We start from the raw sequence: 19,704 nt of genomic DNA, 5'->3' as shown, positions 1-19,704 counted from the left end.
CACGCTGCCTGACACTGTCTGAAGACGACTCCGTCATCGCGTTACTCTCTATAGACGGCGGCACTTCTATGCCTATTGATACGGTATGTCATCGCTCAAACCAGTCTGCCTTCTAGCGAGCTTCGAAGTTCTAAGGTAACGCTGCTCGGGTCATTTATTAGTGCGTAACGGCCTCCCATCGAACTCGCGAGCCAAGAATGTGGGGAACTCTAAGAGGGAGCTTGGGCTTCCCCGCAACATGGGCCGCCCGAGTCCACCATGCCGAAATGCATACCTTCTGTTGAAGTTATTATCCACTATTAATTCATCAAGAAGGGCATTTAACGCTGGCAAATCCATCGTTGGAGCCAGACTCGGTCCCAGGTTCCCGCAAGGATCGTGGCCAAATAAGTCTCACAGTGTGGTTCGACTTGATCATGCAATGCCGATTGCCCTAGCGCAGACACGTATCCATCCTTCCATATGCCTGCGCTCGTCTCCTTCTCAATCGAGTGCGAGTAATCGTTTTTACCGGATTTACCTCCCTACTCAGAAGAAAAAAGGAAACTGAGAAGGGAGCAATGCACTTGGGATATCACACAAGTCCCATCCATCTGCTGCCTTCGGCCCCAACAGCGCCATCATCTGGAAGTTTCGACATCGAAGCCACCACGGGCCAATTGAGGCTTACACACTTGAGAAAGTTGGACAAATAATCCTAAAACAATAAATGCGAATCACAGCGTTCAGGTTGCTTTTCAACATAACAGGAGGCCTAGATCACAGGCATTGACTTCAAGCTGTTCTATTACTATCGTAATCGCACTTTTAACGAGTGCGACACTACAATTCTACAACCTATCATCAGGTCAATGAGGTATTGGTTGCTCAAAATTATCATAATAATATTCTCAGTAGCGTGGCTTCCTTTTCTTCTTCGTTGTAGGTTTTGTGCCTGAACCCTTTTTCGACATTGGAAGACACCGATCTTGACGCAAGATGATCTACTCTCCCCGGTCATTCCGAGTTAATAGAAAAAGAAAACCCCATCCCAGAAGAAAAAAAGAAATGACGATTCGCTCATATGCATTCCCAGAAATGATACACGGGGGAAAGACACGAATAAAACAGAGAGAAAAAGAACGTTCAGAGAATTCACAGCGTCCGGTTGAAAACGCCCAAGACTACCCACCAGAGACGATCGCCATATACCAAGGGCTCATGATTGGCCGTCTACTCAAGATCAAGCCAGGCCCGGTTGTCTCCTCCCAGATTATCATCATCGAACACGCCGGTTTTGCCTCCCCTCTACCTCTTCCGGGTACCAGGTCTTGGCTTCACTTCCTCTGGCGCCACTGGATGGAGCATCACCTTGTTGGGAAGTTGTTGCGTGTTCGCTGAATATCCTTTACTCCAATCGTAGCTGACGGCATATGCAAAGATGTTGCCATTGCGGTTGAAGGCGGTGCTGGAGATCGTTCCTCCCACAGACGGGTATCCCTTCAGACGATGTTTGGCATCCTTGTCCCAGAAGTGGAAGGTACCGTCACTGCCTGCGGTGCTGAAGGTGCCGTGGACCGGATGGAAGGAAATGGCATTCACAGAGTAGATATTGTTGATATCTCGTTGGTTCGGAGGAGTTTCCCGATGACACTTGAAGCTGAAGTTGGAACTAGAGTCCTTGTCTTCAACATATTGAATGGCGCAACGTCCTTCGATACTGCCGACAGCGAAACCAGTGGCATCCGTGAAGCAGCTGACTACCCGCGTCTGCCACTTGAGCGGTGACTGCATGGTCTTATAAAACTTGGTGGGATTGTCGAGATTGATGATGTTAATGTATCGGTCTGCCGTTCCCACCACTAGCAGCTTGTTCTTGACATCCATGGTGTAGACGCGCTCCTGACACTCCACTGTCGCAATGGGGGTGGATTGCCGCAAGTCCCAGTATTTGACGGTCTTGTCCCATGAACCAGTTACAAGAAGAGAAGAGTTTCCAGCCGGGTTGGGAATCATATGACAGCATCGGATAGGAGCATCGTGGGCAGCGACTTGAACGGGAGTAGTAGCATTGGCTGCGAGGTCCAGCATGCGTGCAGCTTTGTCGGCGCCAGCTCCGACAACTTTCGTTCCATCCTAGCCAAAAGCACAAAGATTAGCGGGACAGACAAAAAAACACATGACGAGATGTAGAAACTTTACCGGTGACCAGCAACAATTTAAGACTGGAGCTTCATGTTCGAAAAGAGCTTTTCCCTCACTCTGACCCTGTTCGTTGATCTCGTAGATGCGGACCTTCTTGTCCCACGAAGCTACCGCGAGATGTTCGCTTGCGGGAGAAAATCGAAGATCAGAGATGCCATCTTCGGGCGGCGAGTTGAGAGCTACATCTTTGGAGACATCGCCTGTGGTGTTTGTTTGACCGGCTGTCGTCGACGTAGCGCCGACGTTCCCGAAGAGCGACATTCGAACGGGAGAGCTTTTTCGCTTCTGTTTTCTTTGGTCGTGGCTTGCGCGGTATGTGGTGAACAACGAATGAACCCAGATTATGAGGCACACGAAGGATAAAAAACGAAAGTGGTTTAGACTCCCGGTGCAACAGACTCTTTGTATAGTTTAAAATAGACAACCAGGGCTGAACTAGGAGAAAAAGCAGGGTATGAGACAAGTCCTGACGCGGTGTACACAAGTCAAGTGTAAGTACCTTCAGTTTTGGGACCTGAGACTTAAGGCATTGATTAGAGGTTGGCAAAATCCTCAGGCACCAACCACACCGCCTTCCCATAAGATAGAAACACCCCAAGCTCGAGAAAGGCAGTCAAACGCCGTTTACCAAAAATTGAGCGACTTGATATCTTGTCTGATGGAACGAAAGGCAACGATAGTGCAAGTCAGTTACTACCGGGTAGATTGTGATTTGATATATTCCCAAGGATACTCGCGGTAGGCAGATGCCATGGAAGACTGTCCTCCGTGCAAAAGCATACTGCCTAGACCTCTGATGCCTACGGAGTACAACAACACACTGGAACTACTGCCCATAAAACAAATTGAAGTCAATAATCTACTCGGCGAAGGGTATCGTCAATGGAATTTAGTAATTGTCATTTCTCCTACATCATATCTCATGCCAGTCGATCATCTCAAAAACACCATGAGGGAATCGAGAACCCAAAACGCTCCAACCACCACAATAGCTTTCAATATCATGTGAGACGGCCTCTTCCGGGCTTTTCAAGCCTTTTCGGGCGTAAAATCTCTCAGAATCCATTTAATAATGAATGAGAGCTCACGATGTTGGGATTGTGACCTGGGCCATGCCATCGACAACCTTCTCAACCGCTTCATCGTTCTTTCCCTCGGTAGTGATATCAGTCGCCTCTGCACCTCCCTTGGCAGAAGCCTCAACACTAGTGTCAGCTGCCTCTGCCGCTTTTTTCTCTTTCTTCTTCAATTTGCTTGCTTTGTTGGCTGCCTTCTTTGCAGCAGCCTTGGCAGCTTCCTCCTCCTTCTTTTGTCTGTCTGCCTGAGATCCGCCGAACAACTCACGCCACTCATCGGCCTTCTTCGGGTCGATGCGAGAGAAGAGATACTTGGCCTTGCCAATCTTGTGGCCTGCCTTCAGGGCCACTGGTTTCCAGCCGTCTTTGAGTTCATCGAGAGATGGAATGACTCCAAAGGGCGCATTCAGCTGCTCAAGAATAGATTTGGAGGTGGCAGGAAGGTAAGGAGCAAAGACACTGGAGAGAAGATGGATCAAGTTGGTGACGGTACCAACGACCGCAGCAGCCCGGTCGGGTTCATTGGCAATAAGGGAGTTGTCAAGTCGGTTGGCCTGGATGAGACCGTTCCCAGCCTCCGCGAGCTTCATCGCGGTGCTAATACCTGCGCGAAGATGCACGCCTTCCATCTCTTCAATGTACTGGCGCAGGAGGCTTGTGATCTCGTCCAAGTTTGGCTGGAAGGTCTCGGGAACGGTGAACTCGGGAATAGTGGAGTTATAAGAAGCTGTGATCAGCTTGACGACACGGTTGACCAGGTTACCCAATTTGGCCAATAGTTCGCTGTTGTTGCTTTCGACGAAAGCACGCCATTCAAACTGGGTGTCGCCAGTCTCCGGACGATTCTTCAAAAGGTAGTACCGCCACACATCTGGAGGTACGCCAGTCTGCTTGGCGTTGTTTCCGAAGACGCCGACTCCTCTGGACTTGCTAAATTTGCCCCCCTCGTAGTTCAGATACTCAGCGGTACTGAGATGGTGCAGCATGGTCCACTTATCCTTGGTTCCCAGCTCGCACCCAGGGAAAATCACACTGTGAAAGGGCACATTGTCCTTGCCAAGGAACTGATACAGTTCAACCTCCTCTGGGTTGCGCCACCACTTCTCCCAGTCTGAAGTGTAGTTGGCCGTGATCGACGGATAGCCGATGCAGGCCTCGAACCACACGTAGAGCACTTTATTCTCGAACCCAGGGAGGGGAACTGGAACACCCCATTTGAGATCTCTGGTGATGCCACGGTCTTTTAAGCCTTCTTTCAACCATGACTTGGTGATATCCCTAGAGTTTTTGGGCCAGTTGCCCTTCTCCATGGCGGGAAGAACCCATTTCTCAATATCCGGCTGCAGCTTGTCAAGAAGAAGATGAATATGTTTCGTGGAGCGGCGGACGGGCGTAGCTCCATCGAGCTTACAGCGGGGTTTGATGAGATCAAAAGGATCGAGAAGGTGGCCGCACTTGTCGCACTGATCTCCTCGAGCATCTTCGTAGTGGCACCGAGGGCACTCTCCCTCAACATAGCGATCCGCTAAAAATGAACCGTGCGCCTCACAGAATGGCTGTTCTGCGGTCTTCTCCGTCAGATATCCATTCTCATAGAGCCTCTTGAAAATGGCCTGCGAGATTTCAGTGTGCTGCTGGGTGGGAGTGCGGCCGAAATGGTCGAAACCGATTTCGAACCACTTGTACACCTCCTGGTGAATCTTGTTGTATTTGGCACAGAGCTCCTCCGGCGTCACCTTCTCCTCCAAGGCCTTCGTTTCCGTTGCAGTGCCGTACTCATCTGTTCCACAGATATAGAGAGTCTGTCGTCCGCAAGCTTTGTGATATCTGGACAAATCCTAGGTGAGCCTCAAGCAGCGGGACAAAGAGCGGCGCACAAGACACACCTAGCGAAGACGTCGGCACTGAGAACTGAACCTACAATGTTGCCCAAGTGAGGCACATTATTGACATAAGGCAGAGCACTTGTGATGAGAATGTTTCGCTCGCCCTTCTTGGGCAGAATTTTGGTTTCTGAAGCCATTGTTGTTGGTTAAAGAATGGCGGGGTTGCGGAGCGGCAGAAAATGTTCGTCTTTTGTTAGAGGTGCGGATGATTCATCGCTCGGAGCCGGCTGATTCTATCTGCTATCTTTCTATCTAGGCTTTTTTTGTAAAGGGAACATCAACAAGAGTCAACTCGTGACTTATTTGTCCTATTTGGTGCTCGGAAATTAGAGATCATACTGCGTCTCCGACACTATCTTTTTTATTTACTTCTTTGCCTCTGACTTGTGCCTGGTTTCGCTTATTTTCTACCCGCTGTCTCATCCCGCTCGTCCATTCGCCATGGAGAAAAATCTACTTGACGGTCTCCTCGACCTGGAAGAAGAATTCTACCAAGAGGGCTATAGTTTGGGCGCAGCTGATGGTGCTCAGGCTGGTTATACCGAAGGAAGCGTATTTGCCGTTGAAAAGGGCTTCGAAAAGTTCGTTGAGTTGGGAAGACTATATGGCAAAGCTCTCGTCTGGGCCCAGAGAGTCGCAGATTCCGACTTTTCTCGGCATTCGTCACAGGAGAGTGATGAAACGGATGCCCTGAAAACTCAGCCATATAATGAGGATGACCTTCTCTTAGAACCATTCGTATGCAAGGAGATGCTGCCTCTTCCCGCCAGTTTACGGCTGGTCAAAAACCTCGAGATTCTCCTCGAATTAGTTGATCCAGCTTCTTTGCCCATGGAGAACACGGAAGAAGCTGTCACAGATGTTGACGAGCGTCTTAAGGGCGCTACAGTCAAGGCTAAGCTTATCCAGCGAGCTCTCGGAGAACGTGAGGAGACTGCGGACATCCATCCTGACGCCAAAGATGCCCAGGTAGCTGGAGATGGAACAGGGTGCATTGAGGACATTAGCTCACTGAACATTCGCCATTAGGTTGCATTGTTCTCATGCAATGATTCTTTCTCCTCATGTTGCAGCGCTGTTGTGTCTTCCCGAGAATCACTACGGAGTACAATCCCCCAAATCGGACTTTCTCCGACCGGATGGCACCCGACCCTGGGCAATGGTCTTCAATCCTGAAATGCGAAGCTCATACGTCGTTACCAATGACGATGGCTAAGGATTATTCTCTTGGATATAATCGATCATTGCCGTCTCTGAGCAAGCCTTGTGGGCGATCATTACTCCACAGGTCTATACAGGCTGCCCACTCACCCCACGCTTGAGGACTACACTTGCCTTTTCAGTGCAGTCTCAACAAAAGCTCTTAAGCTTCAAAGCTAAGCGGCGGTATTTCCCCGGTTTTTTGGGTATTCTATCACCCTAGCCCTTCGTATGTACTCTTCGATGCTTTCTTCCTCCGCGTGGGGGCGGGGAACAGATCTTTCCGCTATTTTATATATGACCTCAACCCTCGTGGTTGCATGACGGAAAAGCCCATGAACGCGCAGTTCTCCTTTCGAAGTGATCTTCATTTAACTCCCTTGCGTTACCATGTATCGGGTCACCTTGACATGTTATTTCCTTTTTGCCAGGTTGGCTCTTACGCAAACCGGCGGTACTGATCCCATCTCCGAAGACTGTGGCCATTCGGTTGTGTGCATCAATCATTATGCAAATGTGTTGCCGTACGTTGTTTGACCCCCAAAGCGGGTATCGACACCCAGTGTCACACCGCTGGAATTGACTGCTCTTTCAGATATCATTTCTATCGGAACATATCCACCTCTCAGGTTGCCACAAGTTTTGGTGACACGACAGTAGCAAATGGCACTGCATTACATGACATAAAATCGGCCGACTTTGTTGTCTATGATAAGGAAAGAGGCCTGAAGATCCTTGGAAGTCAGCCTACGTATGAGTACATGTTTGCCGTCTCGGATGCCGTCCATGAGGCTCCGGTCTATGTCGCAGCGCAAAACAAGCTCTACTTGTCTCAATTAGCCCCTCCAGCAGGCTATCTCCCGCAGCTTGTGGTCGACTTGAATCAAGATCCGCCTACGCTATCAGAATTTCTCTCTGATCCTCCGGTCTACGCACCCAATGGGGGCACATTCCACAATGGCAGAGTTATTTGGGGAGCCTCTGGCGGTAACCGGTCGATCGGCGGCACTGAGCAGCGGGCAGGATTGAGAACACTCGACCCTGAAACGAACAAGACTGTCACTTTGATCAACAACTATTATGGTTATTACTTCAATACGGTCGACGATCTCGCAGTGCACGGAAAAACGGGCGACATTTGGTTCACGGACCCACGTATGGTTCCTTCTTGTCTCTTCTGATTTACTTGTTGCAAAATCATTTGACTGACTCCCTTAGCAGAATACTCATGGTTTAATAAGCTCACTGATACTCCCCCTCAACTTCCATCTGCTACGTACAGATATAACCCTACATCTGGCGCCGTTTTTGTCGTTGATGACACTCTCAGTCAACCCAATGGCATCGCATTCAACCCGGATTACTCAATTGTGTACATCAGCGACACTGGCGCAGTGAGCGGACCGGTTGATCCCAAATTCGGCCACCCGGGAACACCTTTTAATGCCACAGGCCCCAGGTAAGAGTTGGAAGTGACAAGGAACTGAAGGTTGGACTCACTAACGGAGTGCACCTTGACTTTAGAACCATCTATGCCTTTGACGTGAGCAAAGACGGTACCGCAGCTTCTAACAAGCGGCCTGTTTATCTGTCTGCTGGATATGTTCCAGACGGTCTCAAGGTTGCTGCCAATGGGTACATTGTGACCGGTAATGGACGAGGTGTTGATGTTCTCGATCCTCATGGCCAGCTTCTGTTGACGATACAGACCAACTATACCGTGCAGAACTTCGCGTGGACTGGCCCAGAACTCAAGACACTTTGGTTGATGGGCTCTGGGGGTATTTCTAAGGTTGAGTGGGATCTTGCAGGTCAGGAGCTAAAGTAGTTTTGGCTCATTGAGACGTTGAATATTAGGAAGGGAGAAGAAATGTGAAATTCTCGTGCGAAGCTCATGTGGAAATGTCTGCACGTACGGAGTACAAGATCAGCAATTCCTATGTCTCGTGACTTCTAAAGAGCGTTGTCTTCCCAAATTGGAGCATTCTTAATTATCTGACCAATACTGATTGTCCACCTCCCATAACCGTGATCTAATGAAAGAATCTACTGAAGCGGAGAAAAGTCTTTCAGGATGCAAGCGTTCTTGTAAAAATTATGTTAAACCTTCTGACCAGCAGGACCAAGTGTATCTCTAGGTACTAGGCTAAGAATTACGTGGGTAAGCGGAGATCAGCCCCAAAAACTCTAGGCTTCAATATTCTTCAGGCAATTTTAGATCAAACATTATAGCTCCAATGACCGAACAGCCATGGCAAGTGCGCCTTCCTTTGTCTTATGTCCACCAATGAAGCCGCTGGCATGAACAAAGACTGCACCCTCTGGGATCTTAGGCTTACCAGCCTTCTCGGCTTCGGCAGCAAGGCAGCCATCCAGATCCGCGTCACGAACGCCACGCCAGCTTTCTGGTAACGGCTTGCGGGATTCGAAGCTACCTTCATTTACCGAAACGCACTGGACGCGCCACTTGGATCCTTCAGTAGCGCTCTCGGGGTAAAGCACATAGTAGACCTGCTCGTCGGGGTTGATTTCACCGGCGCCTGAGGCTTCCCTCTCGAAATTGTAGAGATGCTCCTTCCAAGGGACACCGCCCTGAGGAAGAATGATAATACGGCCGGAGGGATGAACTTCACGACGGGAACGGTAGGCAGCTCCAACAGTCGTGCGAGCTGGAAGCCAAGAAGTGCAGGCATGGTGCAACTTGCGAGTGAAGACGTGTCCGATAAATGTGCTTGCCCTGCTGAAGAGACTATCCTCATCCTGGGGCTCTCCAGGTGGGCAAGTAGGGTCGGGGTTGTTCATATCGTTGACCACAGAAGCGATTGTGACACCACCGTCCCTGAAACGTTTCTCAATGTTGGCCGATGCCAGAGCCGCGGGGTCGTAGACCGAGACACCATTGTCGTTGGCATCAACCGCTTCAATGAAATCCGTGTAAAGCTTCTCATAAAGCAAAGTGACATCCTCGTGATCCAGCGGGAGTGAAGTATGTTGGGCAATGATGGCCCGACCAAAGTGCATGTACACTAAGCCTGCGGAAGAAAGTTTGGTGTTGTGGTTTGGGAAGGTGGTTGAAAAGGTACGCTGGTGGTGATCATAGCGGTTGCTGGCTGGGTCATACTCTCCACCAACATCGACAACGGTGTGACATGTGGCCAATTGAGCCGGATCTCTGGTGCGAATGAGAGGAGAGGAGGCATAGGCCGGGAGCTGGCGAAGAAGATAGACAGCCAGGGCCTCGTCGGCGTGGAAATGACCGCTGATGGAAAATCAGTCTCTGGGAAATACCATTATCATATGGAGGAGCGTCAAAGTGTACTTATGAGTTCCGATCAAAGGAGGGGAGGTCTTGAGTTTCTTCGCAACAGTCTCATCGGCCATTTTGAACAGCTGTCGCAATTGTAGCATTCAACAATGTACTACTACCTGTATTGAACGATAATGATACTTGGCGCAGGATCTAGAGAGGTATGGATCTCTTCTTATCTGGAGAGTTACCGCAACAGGACAGAAACTAGGGCTATTATCAGAGGGCTCTCCGCGGCATGTGAGTGTGGAGAGCTCAGTAAGTACTAAACCTGAAATGGCAAGTAACTTCTAAGCCCAGTACATAGTAGGTCATGGACTAAACCATTCGAGGAATAGCGCCAGGCATCAATACTGAATCAGTACTCCGTACCTATTGCCGTATCGCAACTGTCGCATGAGAATAAAAGGTACGGACGGAGTACCTCGAAGTATGAATTGAGACGAGATATTCAGATTTGCTAAGTACGCTTCTACCCTTTGTAGTATACCTTTTGACCGCCACTAGACATCCAAGCTGAATCATCATGGCTCCTTTGTTTTGTCCACCGCCTTTATCTATGGCAAAGTGCCGCTAGCTTCTTGTTAGCCCTTCGTGATTTTGCCTGTATCCAACCAAACAGCGCAAAGAACAGACAATCCTCTTTTTCTTTGAGAAAATTTCTGCATCTTCACTTCTTATGTTATTATTCTTATTATTATTTTTCAGTTCTTCTTACGTAGATCTCGTGAGATCTTGCTGTTGTCGTTGCAAGCCGTTCAAACTATTCCTTATTGTGTTATCATTATTACTGCCATCCATTACTTGTGCAGTGCCACGTGAAAAGACATCATCCTGTCCCGCTTGGGAGATAAGATCAATTATCCTACAGAACTAGGACCAAAGGGGGAGGAGAGAATAGAAAAAAGTTTCATCTCATCCATCCATCTATCTGTCCAGTCTTTGGCTCGGGTCAAGCTGGATGTCTTTTTGTTAAAAGGCTAGGTCTCCTATCGCTCGCCAGATTCCGAGGTCCTACCGCTTGGACAGCCACCTTGTCGACTTTCGCGTCCGTTCATCCTCCCACGTCCTCCTTTCTTGGGCAGATTTCCTGCCCCATACTATTGTCCGATGTGGTTTTTTCGGATCCTCTCGTCGGCCCTCTTCCTGACCGTCACTGTTTCCTCCATCCCACTGGCTTTCGATGTGGGTGGTAAGACGTGCGGTTTGGCCTTCTCTCTATCCCTGGCGACATTTTACTTCCTCTTTTCCCTCCTGAGGCTCACCACCCCTGAACGATCATGGTTCCGGTCTTCACTGATTGTCCTTATCCGCTCCACGCAATGGATTATCATACCAATACTTCTGATCTGGTCCCTGAATCGCTTTTCGATCGATACGGACAACACGAGTAGTTGGGTGGAACGTACGTTCAGCGGCAAGAGAGCCCAGGACTCATCAGTCCAGGAGTGGCTTTTTGGACCTGATGGACTCGTCGAAACCGTGACTATCGGTAACTGGTATAAGCTTCTCACATGGTCGACACCTGTTTTTCAGCTTGTCGAAGGGTTCTGCAGCTTGTTGGTCATACAAGCGGCAGGGCAGATCACCCGTTGGCTCGTTAACCGCGGTGGACGAAGTGATAGCTGGATGGTACGTTTTTTCCACCTATTTTTTTACGTCCCTGGAGTGGAAGCAGACGAAAGAATGCTAATTGGCGCTGGCAGATTGCCCTACTGGTACTGTCCGCCTCTATCATATCGAGCTCTGTGTACTTCCTTTGGCGCGTTCTTCAGTTTCCGGAGATATCGAATGTCGATGCTGCTCTAATAGGTGTATCGATTACATGTGCTGTGATTCTGTGCGCCTGGGGTATCGGCAGTGGCCGTGGCAATCCTGTGGAAAGCTCGCTCCTCTTCGCCTACGTCGTATTGTGCATCTATCAGATCTTTACCGACTACCAGCCATCGTACCCGGTTGAGCAGGGCTCTTCGCCGTCTCAGACCAGCGACTTCCCGCCCCTTCCACCTATCATCATGGCATCCTACTCCACACTCATGCATGCTTTGTCTTCGTTGCCCTCCATCATTCATGCAGCATTCAACGTCATTACTGCCGTCTTCAGCGCTGTAACTCCCTCCGTCCTGATCTCGCTCGCATACCGTATCTTCGTTCTGTATGCATCCACTCGAATAATCCCTGCTGTTCGGGAATCTGGAGCACGTGCGCTTTCTCAAGAGGCTTCATTGGACGATACTGATGCTGCGGGTCAATTCTTGGGGTTTTTGAGCTACTTTTCCCCATCGATCCTCATTGCTGTTTACACAAGTCTTTTAATGCAGCACTTTGCCACAACATCGCAAGCGATGGGTGGCAGCGGCCAATGGTGGAGCATCCAAGGAGCTGGAGGCGGAAACCTGTGGAGGTGGATCAACCTCGCCTGTACCCTGGCGCTATACGCTGTCGAGCTATGGCTGGGTGAAAATAACGACCTAGATGCTGGATTAGCTGGGCACTGGAAAACGGACTGAAGTCTCGGCAGTGAGACTTGCTGGAATTTCGTGAGTTTCTGTCGCATTCCGATGCGAACTGGAACTTCTAGGACGTACTATGACTGGGAAAGAGTCGGCCTCAGCAACTTCAATGTGGGCATCAGGCCCACTGTTTCGGCTGCATTTCGTGTACCTCAATCTGGAGACTTGCACTATACATTTGGCGCACTAGTCTTCCGGACTTTCGACCCGACGGAAATTGCAAGGTTCTGGAATAGGAGCTTGATACCTTGCAAACTGGCCAAGGATCGCACTGCATCTCGCGAGCCACATTCTTCATCGGACTATTCTCTGGCAGCTCAAAAGCGAACAGTTACTCGGCAAGCGGGATGGTTATGCTATTTCGATCATGCTGGCTGAGGAATCCCCTACGAAAGAATGGTCGTCGTCCAGCGGGGATACATGTGTTCTCATGCCTCAGTTTCCGGGGAGGATACGCAAGTCCGTTGTGGGAGGCTCGGCAACCGTCCTCGAGATTTACGGGCTCATCTTATTGCTATATTCTGGCCTCGTCCCGCAATTTGCTGCCTATGGTCTCCAGATGCTGATGAGCGCCAAAATGCTCCCAGGATCCCTCCGTTTTGCTCCCTTACAGTTTATCCTGTTGATCGTCATGCTTTATACCCCCCTGCTCATTCCTCTACTGTCTTTTTTCCTTTTCTCTGGCTTCCCTCTACAACTTTCCGGTAGCATGACATGTACTGCCCATGTCATCGGCGTCAGGATAAGACATGACATGGCCTTTCTTTGTACTTTGAGTTCTGAGTTGACTTCTATACCCCATCACGGTCTGGCGGCATGTCAATCAAAGTTTCGTGTTATTTGTTCTCTGGTGGCGGTCGGTCTTGTCATCTTTGCTTCTTTTTTTGTGAATCTAGACATATACTAGGCCAGTATAATATAGTCTTGATTATCTCTGAGCAGTCATTCCTTTTTCGCGCCCGGCACGTATAATAGAGCTCCCTGGTAGAACTTGAAAGGGCACCACGTCCCTGATGAATAAGCTTACTAAGCCTTGAGATGGTCACTTCTCCTAGGCAATCATAGAAGATGTAGTGAAAGTGAAAACACGGGTCAAGCTTCTGTGAGATCGTGAGACTGTTTAGATGAGAGATCATTGTCGTTAGTTCTGTCTGAGTCAGGTAGGCTTCTTATTGATACTTCTTGGAGAAACTAAGATATGCACAGATTGTATGTACCAAGTATGGCATAATAACTGACATCACACATCGGAGAAGGTAAAATATGGTAGTTGTAAAAGTTATAATTCATCAATGAAGAGGCCAGAAAAGAGGCGATCAAGTTGATATGCTCAGACAAACAATACAGGCTTGTTCGTTGATAAGACAGGATGGCGGGGAAGGAGATTGTCTGATACAGGAAATCAATATGGATTGAAGAAAGAGGAATCGTAAACATGGCTAGGTTTGCACTGCCAAAAATGATCGATGTAAGGCCACCCAGGCGCCAGCCGGTCAATCGGGGCTCGATCCTTTCCTTTTTGACGCCGCGACGTTTCAGGATCAAGGTTTTGGCCCCTACGCCTGGGGGAAAGGGGTCTGGAGGGGCGAAGAAGTGATCCAGGGGCGACCGGATTTTTCACACTGATCCTTTCTCTTTTTCTTTGAATCTCAAGCGCAGCTGGCTTTGGCAATCTGATCTTTCTGGTTCATCCTGCTCTGCAGTATTCCACCACGAGGTTGAAAAGCTCTCGAAATTACACCAAAGGGTAAACTATCCACGGCGTCTGGCTCTTTTTGATACCACGATTGAATCCGCTGGAAAAAATGGACACAGAGCGCAAGTTGGTGGATTCTGTTGGCTATCGGCGGATGGGAACACCATCACGAGCAGGAGGAGGGCTCACGCTGGGCTCGTTCACTTCCTTGGCTGAATCGGCGGCGCCCTCCGAATCATCCACGCTGGTTCCACGTTGTAGGTAGCTTGCTTCCTTCACGGGGCTCCGGCTCTGGAATCCGATCGAGCCATGGTGACCGCTGAGGCTGCCAGGGATCTGTTGGCCTTGGGAGCTGGCGCTGCTGCCATTACTAGCAGCAGCGGAGTTGTTTGCACCGGGGGAGGTGGCAGTCAGATGTGGGATGTTCTCTGGAACAGGGTGCTGAGAACCGATATTGGTGACCCCGACATCCGAAGCTTTACCGGCTTTGCTCAACGCATAATCGCCCGAATCGAAGTATTTTCGTTCCTAGAAGAGTGAAAAGGTTAAGAGCGGAACATTCTGAACAAGGATGTAGAAGATGGAGAAGCAACCCATACCTTGAGCTTATTCTGAAGCAGGTCTTTCTTGGTAGGCATTTTACCGTAGAGACGGAGGAGACGTTGTTCATCGGGGCTCAAGGACTAACAGGAGCCTATTTAGCTCTACTGGATGCAATATTTCATGAGCTGATGAGATGTTGTGAGGACACTTACGCTGGTATCCACCTTGTTCTGTTGATGAGGATTCATTGTCAAGTCTTGACGAACTGGAAGTGGGATAGTTAAAAGTCAAATCACTCAAGAAAATAAGGATTTCAATTATTGATGTTTGAAAGTGTTAATGGTGTGAGGTCTGTTGAACTGGGATAATGAGAAGTAAGTTGATCGGTGAGTAGTAAGGGAGATAGATAAGAATGAAGTAGTCGTATGAAGGCGGGGCGGCGGAAATTATGAGGGAACAAGACAAGACAGAGAGAGAGCGTTGGGCGTCGAAAGGGTAAGTCGGAAGATCCCTACCGAATGCGGGGAAAGGAAGAAGAAAAAAGGAAGTTTAAGTATTGTTTTCTGGAAAATGAAGAAAGTGAAATTCAAAATAATGGACGAGAACAGAATTACTCAGATGATGATGGTGGTATTATATAGTGGTTGAGTAGGACATGCGATCTCTGCCCAATAGCATTGATGATACATACAAACTGGTACCTTGGATTATGGAGGAGTAAGGTAGAAGAGATGGGGGGTGTTAGGAAGAGAACTGCGCTGTACTTGTGTCTACTCAGCAATCCAAGAAACAGAATCAAAGACTACAAGATTACTACGTATATCATAATTATATCTATTATCATGCTTCTTTCCGAAGGTCCTTTGTACATGTTATCCATAAGAGTGGCATTGCCTTTCCCTTGGCTTTTTGACTTCCTCAGTCTTCGTGAGGTATCTGGCCGTATAGAAAATTCATTCACTATCCAACATACACCGGAAGAACAGATGAATTGATGCATACTCACTGCCCAGACAATTAACTCCCTTCTGTCCATCTCATTGTGTAGACTTCGTCGTCATCTGGACTGGAAGATCGACTCCAAAACCCCGCCGTTCACTGGATCCTTACCCATGGTCTTCCGCCTACAAAAGATTTTCGGAGTTCATCCCCATCTCTCCATTCGTTTAATTTGAAAGGAACAAACCAAAATAAGGGGGGCGGAAAGGACAAAAAAAATGTCTGACCAGGATAATGTACCATCGGCCACACAATTGACCTTTGTGGTCGAACATTTGGACGCAGAGCTGGGTCCCTGGTCAGCCTTGGAATACGGCTGTATTGCGCGTGAGTCGCATGCGGTTGGATCAAGATTTCTTCTCAGTTCCGTGCCGACCTCCTTGCGACTACCAGATGACCTGGCCGCGACGCAAGGTCTAGAGGTTGAGCACCGTAGTGTCGAGGAGATCTTCGCAGACCGGAAGTCCAGGGTCTGCCTGCTGGACCCTGCAGCCCAGGTCGAACTGAGCCCCGAAGATGGAGACATCTTTGACGTCTTTCTCTTTGGTGGCATCCTAGGTTCGTACATCCCCCGTGGTCATTCTTGACGCTGTGATTTACTTGGTCGGACTCGAGGAAATGAGCTAACTTGTCGGTTTCCTGGCCAAGTACAGGCGATGATCCGCCACGAGGTGCGTTTAATTGAACAACATGCTTTCGCTGACAAAGAGTTACTGACACTGGATATAGATCGTACATCCGAGCTAAGAAAGAAAGGCTATGTCGGAAGACGACTCGGTCCTAAGCAGATGACTACTGACACAGCTGTGCGAGTGACCCGCGTAGTGGTTCAAGAAAAAGGTATCAGAATGCATGTGTCGACTTGACCCATCTGTTCATCCATGTTGACTGTCACCAGTGCCACTGGAGAAGATCGAGTATATCGATTATCCCGAGATCATTGTCAACAAACATGAGCGGACCGAAATGCCCTTCCGTTATGTGAAAGGAGACGATGGTCAACCCATTATGCCGGATGTATGTGTTTCTTAGTGTTCGGCCCCAAATGCTCAGAGACGCTGACATGCACAGGGCATGGTTGACCTTATCAAAAAGGACGCTGACAAGGGTGTGGACGACCTGTTCTGATCTTATGAACGGTGCAAATGAAGGTATTAGGACTTACGCCGGATAATTGCTGGTTGACAGGCTGAATAACCGGGCCATCAATTGCATTAAACACCTCCTCAGTCACTATTTCTCAAGTGTACAATTTGGCCTTTCTTGAGAATGGCTGTGGATGCATGGATGGGTTAAGTGGCTTCTGCTCCAGCCTAGCTTTTCCTTGCTTCCTTGCTCTCCAGGTTCAGCGTTGGCACATTGTTCCTGTAACATGAGAGAAATTTTTGACACCACTGCGAAAGTTGGATACCTCTCAGCCATTCAGCCTCGTATCTGGTTCTTGTTTAGAAAATCAATTCCTCGTATATCTCGTGTTCCATTCATCAATCTCAATCAATAGTATCTAGTTTCTATAGATAGCCAAAAAAGGTAATACAGCCCGCAAAGACCGTGTACCGTACAGGTACTGCTCGGCTGTGCGGAGTAGTCGACACTGTACCCAAGTCTCATGCCTACAAGTACAAGTATCTACTACTTAGGTGCCTTAAGGTTACCGTACTGGATTACTAATCAATTTCCAGTACAATACATGACCGTACTGTACCACAGTCAAGGCCACGCCATCCAGATCATCATCGCTGTTGTTAGAGCTACTTTTAGAATACCTAGGAACTAACAATAATTAGCATCAATAGTTACTACAACATCTATCTACCAGTTGACCTGGTCCAGCATTCCTGTCCTTTCTCACTAATCATTGTGATTGTTTTACTCTTCTGCTCTTACTGCTTTTTTGTTTTATTGCCTCTGATTTTTCTCTCTATCATCGTCATTCCTCTTAAGTCCGGACCTCCGCAACGGCCATCATCCTTCGAATTGTAGGGAGAGCGAGAAGACGATCCCCCCCTCCAATGATACATTGAGCGTCGCCTCCAACTCCTCTCAGGACCACTTCCCTCATATTCGATCCGGTGTCTCTACTTTCATCAAAAGAGATTGATCCCCTGTCCCTCATCCTGGTCGCCTGAAATGCTCTTTACAACGCCCTCATCTCGAGGGTCAAGGACGCAATCGGGCACCGCGGACGTTTCGTCGTGGGCCTTGTCACTACTTCTCCTCCTCAGTCCGACCCTAGTTTCAGCCAAATCTGCTGCAGACTACTATGTGCGATCATTGCCGGGTGCCCCAGAAGGGCCTTTGTTGAAGATGCATGCCGGGTGAGTTTCGGTGTTTGAGGATCTGATACTCCCAAAGATGCTGGCTAATATGATTTGCGCATGATCAGGCATATCGAAGTAGATGCGCAGAATAATGGCAACCTTTTCTTCTGGCATTACCAGAACCGTCACATCGCCAACCGCCAGCGAACCGTGATCTGGCTGAACGGCGGGCCAGGATGCAGTTCGATGGATGGCGCCCTCATGGAAATCGGTCCGTACAGACTCAAGGATAACCATACACTGGAGTACAATAATGGCTCGTGGGATGAATTTGCAAACTTGCTTTTCGTTGATCAACCCGTCGGGACGGGCTTCAGCTACGTCAGCACCAACAGCTATCTCCACGAGCTCGATGAGATGTCAGCTCAATTCATCATCTTCCTGGAGAAGTGGTTTCAACTGTTTCCTGAGTATGAACGTGACGATGTAGGAGCCCTCATCCTTCGTGCCTGATGATTTTGGTGCAACCTTTCTAACGCGTCGTCATCAGATATACATTGCCGGCGAGTCTTATGCTGGTCAGCATATCCCTTACATCGCCAAAGCTATACAGGAACGCAACAAGAAGATCGATAATGACCAGAGCGCCCGGTGGAATCTTCGCGGCCTTGTGATCGGTAATGGTTGGATCTCTCCGGCTGAACAGTACCCATCTTACCTCACTTTCGCATACGAGGAGGGTCTTGTTACAGAAGGGAGCCGTCTCGCCAAAGATCTTGAAGTCTATCAATCCGTCTGCGAATCAAAGATAAGTGCATCACCGAACGCCATAAACATCAAGGATTGTGAGGAGGTTTTGCAACAAATTCTGGCGCGCACGAAAGATTCGAACAAGCAGTGTTACAACATGTACGACGTCCGCCTCCGAGATACGTATCCGTCGTGCGGAATGAATTGGCCCACAGACTTGGTGGACGTGAAGCCCTACTTGCAGCGCCCGGACGTGGTCCAAGCCCTGAACATCAATCCCGAGAAGAAGTCCGGATGGGAGGAATGCTCTGGCGCGGTGAGCAGTACCTTCAACGCAGCGAACTCGGTGCCTGCTGTTCAACTACTACCGGACCTTCTCGAGTCCGGCATTCCCATCCTGCTGTTCAGCGGCAACAAGGATCTCATTTGCAACCATGTCGGAACGGAGCAGCTGATCAACAATATGAAGTGGAACGGTGGAACTGGCTTCGAAACCTCCCCTGGTGTTTGGGCTCCGCGTCACGATTGGACGTTTGAAGGTGAACCGGCCGGTATCTACCAGTATGCCCGGAATCTGACCTACGTCCTCTTCTACAATGCAAGCCATATGGTACCCTACGATCTGCCTCGCCAGAGCCGTGATATGCTTGACCGCTTCATGAATGTCGATATCGCCAACATCGGCGGCAAGCCGGCGGATTCTCGGATTGATGGCGAGAAGCTACCGCAGACCTCCGTGGGCGGCCACCCGAACAGCACAGCAGCCGAGCAGCAAGAGAAGGAGAAGATGAAAGAGACAGAATGGAAGGCCTACGCCAAGTCCGGCGAGGCGGCCCTAATAGTCGTGATAATCGGTGTGACGGTCTGGGGTTTCTTCATTTGGCGCAGTCGACGACACAACCGCGGCTATCAGGGAGTCTATCAGAAGGACCTTGGCAGTGGCTCTATTCTGGAGCGGTTCCACAACAAGCGCTCCGGGCCCGCCGATGTGGAAGCGGGTGACTTTGACGAGTCCGAGCTCGACAACCTTCATTCCCCAGGTCTGGAGCAAGAACATTATGCTGTCGGGGATGATAGTGATGAAGAAGGTCCGCATCACCAGCCAACCGCCCCGCCGAGCTCCACAAAGGCAGGAGGCGCTCAATTATAGATGTTGCAGGTCGGTTGTTTCGGTGTCATATTTATTGTAAATTTGCGATGAAGTTGGTTAGCTCTAGCGTGTAGTCAGTCAATTACAATGCATAGATATTTTTCTATTGAGTCGATGTTCCATTGCCGCCTCGAAGCAA

At 49.2% G+C, this 19,704-nt stretch overlaps 9 protein-coding genes across 9 annotated transcripts; 5 read left to right on the top strand and 4 right to left on the bottom strand.

Moving 5' to 3' along the window:
• Nucleotides 1-1,287: 1,287 nt before the first annotated feature.
• Nucleotides 1,288-2,445, bottom strand: sonA (putative nuclear pore complex protein (SonA); the record flags this gene model as incomplete). The annotated part of the gene is made up of 2 exons (XM_026761406.1): nucleotides 1,288-2,115; nucleotides 2,182-2,445. 2 exons carry the CDS (start codon nucleotides 2,443-2,445, stop codon nucleotides 1,288-1,290), a joined length of 1,092 nt encoding a protein of 363 aa, XP_026618129.1.
• Nucleotides 2,446-3,268: 823 nt separating this feature from the next.
• CDV56_107686 (methionine--tRNA ligase MES1) lies at nucleotides 3,269-5,283 on the bottom strand (the record flags this gene model as incomplete). Its single annotated transcript, XM_026761305.1, has 2 exons — nucleotides 3,269-5,087; nucleotides 5,147-5,283. 2 exons carry the CDS (start codon nucleotides 5,281-5,283, stop codon nucleotides 3,269-3,271), a joined length of 1,956 nt encoding a protein of 651 aa, XP_026618128.1.
• A 304-nt stretch (nucleotides 5,284-5,587) lies between these two features.
• On the top strand, nucleotides 5,588-6,175 carry CDV56_107645 (Yae1 family protein; the record flags this gene model as incomplete). Its single annotated transcript, XM_026761264.1, has 1 exon — nucleotides 5,588-6,175. One exon carries the CDS (start codon nucleotides 5,588-5,590, stop codon nucleotides 6,173-6,175), a length of 588 nt encoding a protein of 195 aa, XP_026618127.1.
• Nucleotides 6,176-6,736: 561 nt separating this feature from the next.
• On the top strand, nucleotides 6,737-8,174 carry CDV56_107566 (SMP-30/gluconolactonase/LRE family protein; the record flags this gene model as incomplete). The annotated part of the gene is made up of 4 exons (XM_026761185.1): nucleotides 6,737-6,870; nucleotides 6,942-7,501; nucleotides 7,565-7,805; nucleotides 7,871-8,174. 4 exons carry the CDS (start codon nucleotides 6,737-6,739, stop codon nucleotides 8,172-8,174), a joined length of 1,239 nt encoding a protein of 412 aa, XP_026618126.1.
• A 398-nt stretch (nucleotides 8,175-8,572) lies between these two features.
• Nucleotides 8,573-9,727, bottom strand: CDV56_107492 (MYG1 family protein; the record flags this gene model as incomplete). The annotated part of the gene is made up of 2 exons (XM_026761111.1): nucleotides 8,573-9,605; nucleotides 9,666-9,727. The coding sequence occupies 2 exons, from the start codon at nucleotides 9,725-9,727 to the stop codon at nucleotides 8,573-8,575; spliced, it is 1,095 nt and encodes a 364-aa protein (XP_026618125.1).
• Nucleotides 9,728-10,763: 1,036 nt separating this feature from the next.
• On the top strand, nucleotides 10,764-12,163 carry CDV56_107394 (ICE2 family protein; the record flags this gene model as incomplete). The annotated part of the gene is made up of 2 exons (XM_026761013.1): nucleotides 10,764-11,285; nucleotides 11,360-12,163. 2 exons carry the CDS (start codon nucleotides 10,764-10,766, stop codon nucleotides 12,161-12,163), a joined length of 1,326 nt encoding a protein of 441 aa, XP_026618124.1.
• A 1,843-nt stretch (nucleotides 12,164-14,006) lies between these two features.
• CDV56_107269 (endosulfine family protein) lies at nucleotides 14,007-14,653 on the bottom strand (the record flags this gene model as incomplete). Its single annotated transcript, XM_026760888.1, has 3 exons — nucleotides 14,007-14,390; nucleotides 14,462-14,545; nucleotides 14,618-14,653. 3 exons carry the CDS (start codon nucleotides 14,651-14,653, stop codon nucleotides 14,007-14,009), a joined length of 504 nt encoding a protein of 167 aa, XP_026618123.1.
• A 969-nt stretch (nucleotides 14,654-15,622) lies between these two features.
• CDV56_107182 (SAM-dependent methyltransferase) lies at nucleotides 15,623-16,532 on the top strand (the record flags this gene model as incomplete). The annotated part of the gene is made up of 5 exons (XM_026760801.1): nucleotides 15,623-15,962; nucleotides 16,058-16,075; nucleotides 16,134-16,244; nucleotides 16,303-16,421; nucleotides 16,476-16,532. The coding sequence occupies 5 exons, from the start codon at nucleotides 15,623-15,625 to the stop codon at nucleotides 16,530-16,532; spliced, it is 645 nt and encodes a 214-aa protein (XP_026618122.1).
• A 1,002-nt stretch (nucleotides 16,533-17,534) lies between these two features.
• On the top strand, nucleotides 17,535-19,565 carry kexA (serine-type carboxypeptidase kexA; the record flags this gene model as incomplete). The annotated part of the gene is made up of 3 exons (XM_026760658.1): nucleotides 17,535-17,722; nucleotides 17,791-18,151; nucleotides 18,216-19,565. 3 exons carry the CDS (start codon nucleotides 17,535-17,537, stop codon nucleotides 19,563-19,565), a joined length of 1,899 nt encoding a protein of 632 aa, XP_026618121.1.
• Nucleotides 19,566-19,704: the final 139 nt, after the last annotated feature.

Source organism: Aspergillus thermomutatus, assembly GCF_002237265.1.
Source record: "Aspergillus thermomutatus strain HMR AF 39 chromosome Unknown NODE_12, whole genome shotgun sequence".
Taxonomy (NCBI): Eukaryota; Fungi; Ascomycota; class Eurotiomycetes; order Eurotiales; family Aspergillaceae; genus Aspergillus; species Aspergillus thermomutatus.
Note: the sequence above shows the minus strand (reverse complement) of the source record. Positions and strands in the feature narration are given on the sequence as shown.